The sequence below is a fragment of the Eimeria necatrix genome, genomic scaffold (assembly GCF_000499385.1).
Source record: "Eimeria necatrix Houghton genomic scaffold, Enh_scaff440, whole genome shotgun sequence".
Classification (NCBI taxonomy): Eukaryota; Apicomplexa; class Conoidasida; order Eucoccidiorida; family Eimeriidae; genus Eimeria; species Eimeria necatrix.
Genome location: NW_013654329.1, coordinates 27,501 through 28,671, shown reverse-complemented (window position 1 = coordinate 28,671; position 1,171 = coordinate 27,501). Strand labels below are relative to the sequence as shown.

Genomic DNA, 1,171 nt, shown 5'->3' with positions numbered 1-1,171 from the left:
CACGACCACTCCCACCCCCCCACCCCCCACCCCAGCAGCAGCATTGCAGCAGCAGCAGCAGCAGCAGCAGCAGCAGCAGCAGCAGCAGCAGCAGCAGCAGCAGGACCTTGAGGACTCGGAGTTGGTCCTGCGGGGCCTGGGCAATTTGGCGCAGGCGGTCTTCGACTGCGGGCGCGGCGTTGGCGAAGTTGTCGGCCAACAGCACTTTCGCCTTCGCTGCCAACAGCTGCACCGCCGTGTGACTTCCGATGTAACCCAGGCCCCCAGTGCTGCAGCGCATTAATGGCATTAATGGCATTAATGGCATTAATGGCATTAATGGCATTAATGGCATTAATGGCATTAATATTATTAATGGTTTTAATGGTATTAATGGCATTAATGGCATTAATGGCATTAATGGCATTTATGGCATTTATGGCATTTATGGCATTAATTCATTAATGGTATTAATGGTGTTAATGGCATTAATGGCATTTATGGCATTAATGGTATTTATGGTATTAATGGTATTTGTGGCATTGATGGCATTCAGGCCCCCAGTGCTGCAGCGCATTAATGGCATTAATGGCATTAATGGCATTAATGGCATTAATGGCATTAATGGCATTAATGGCATTAATGGCATTTATGGCATTTATGGCATTAATAATATTAATATTATTAATGGTTTTAATGGCATTAATGGCATTAATGCCATTAATGGTGTTAATGGCATTAATGGCCTTTATGGCATTAATGGTATTAATGGCATTAATGGCATTGATGGCATTCAGGCCCCCAGTGCTGCAGCGCATTCATGCCATTAATACCATTAATGGCATTAATGGCGTTAATGGCATTTATGGCATTAATGGCATTAATTCATTAATGGCATTAATGGTGTTAATGGCATTAATGGTATTTGTGGCATTAATGGCATTTGTGGCATTAATGGCATTTGTGGCATTGATGGCATTCAGGCCCCCAGTGCTGCAGCGCATTAATTAATTCATTAATGGCATTAATGGCAATAATGGCATTAATGGCATTAATGGCATTAATTCATTAATGGCACTAATGGTGTTAATGGCATTAATGGCATTCAGGCCCCCAGTGCTGCAGCGCAACAACTAATTAATAAATAAATAAATTAATTAATTAATGGCATTAATGGTATTAATGACATTAA

The 1,171-nt window shown here is 41.8% G+C and overlaps 1 protein-coding gene across 1 annotated transcript; it reads left to right on the top strand.

Annotated features, from left to right (window-relative positions):
- On the top strand, positions 1-283 carry ENH_00054340 (hypothetical protein; the record flags this gene model as incomplete). Its single annotated transcript, XM_013581525.1, has 1 exon — positions 1-283. A coding segment is annotated over one exon (283 nt), but the record flags the coding sequence as incomplete, so codon positions are not given.
- Positions 284-1,171: the final 888 nt, after the last annotated feature.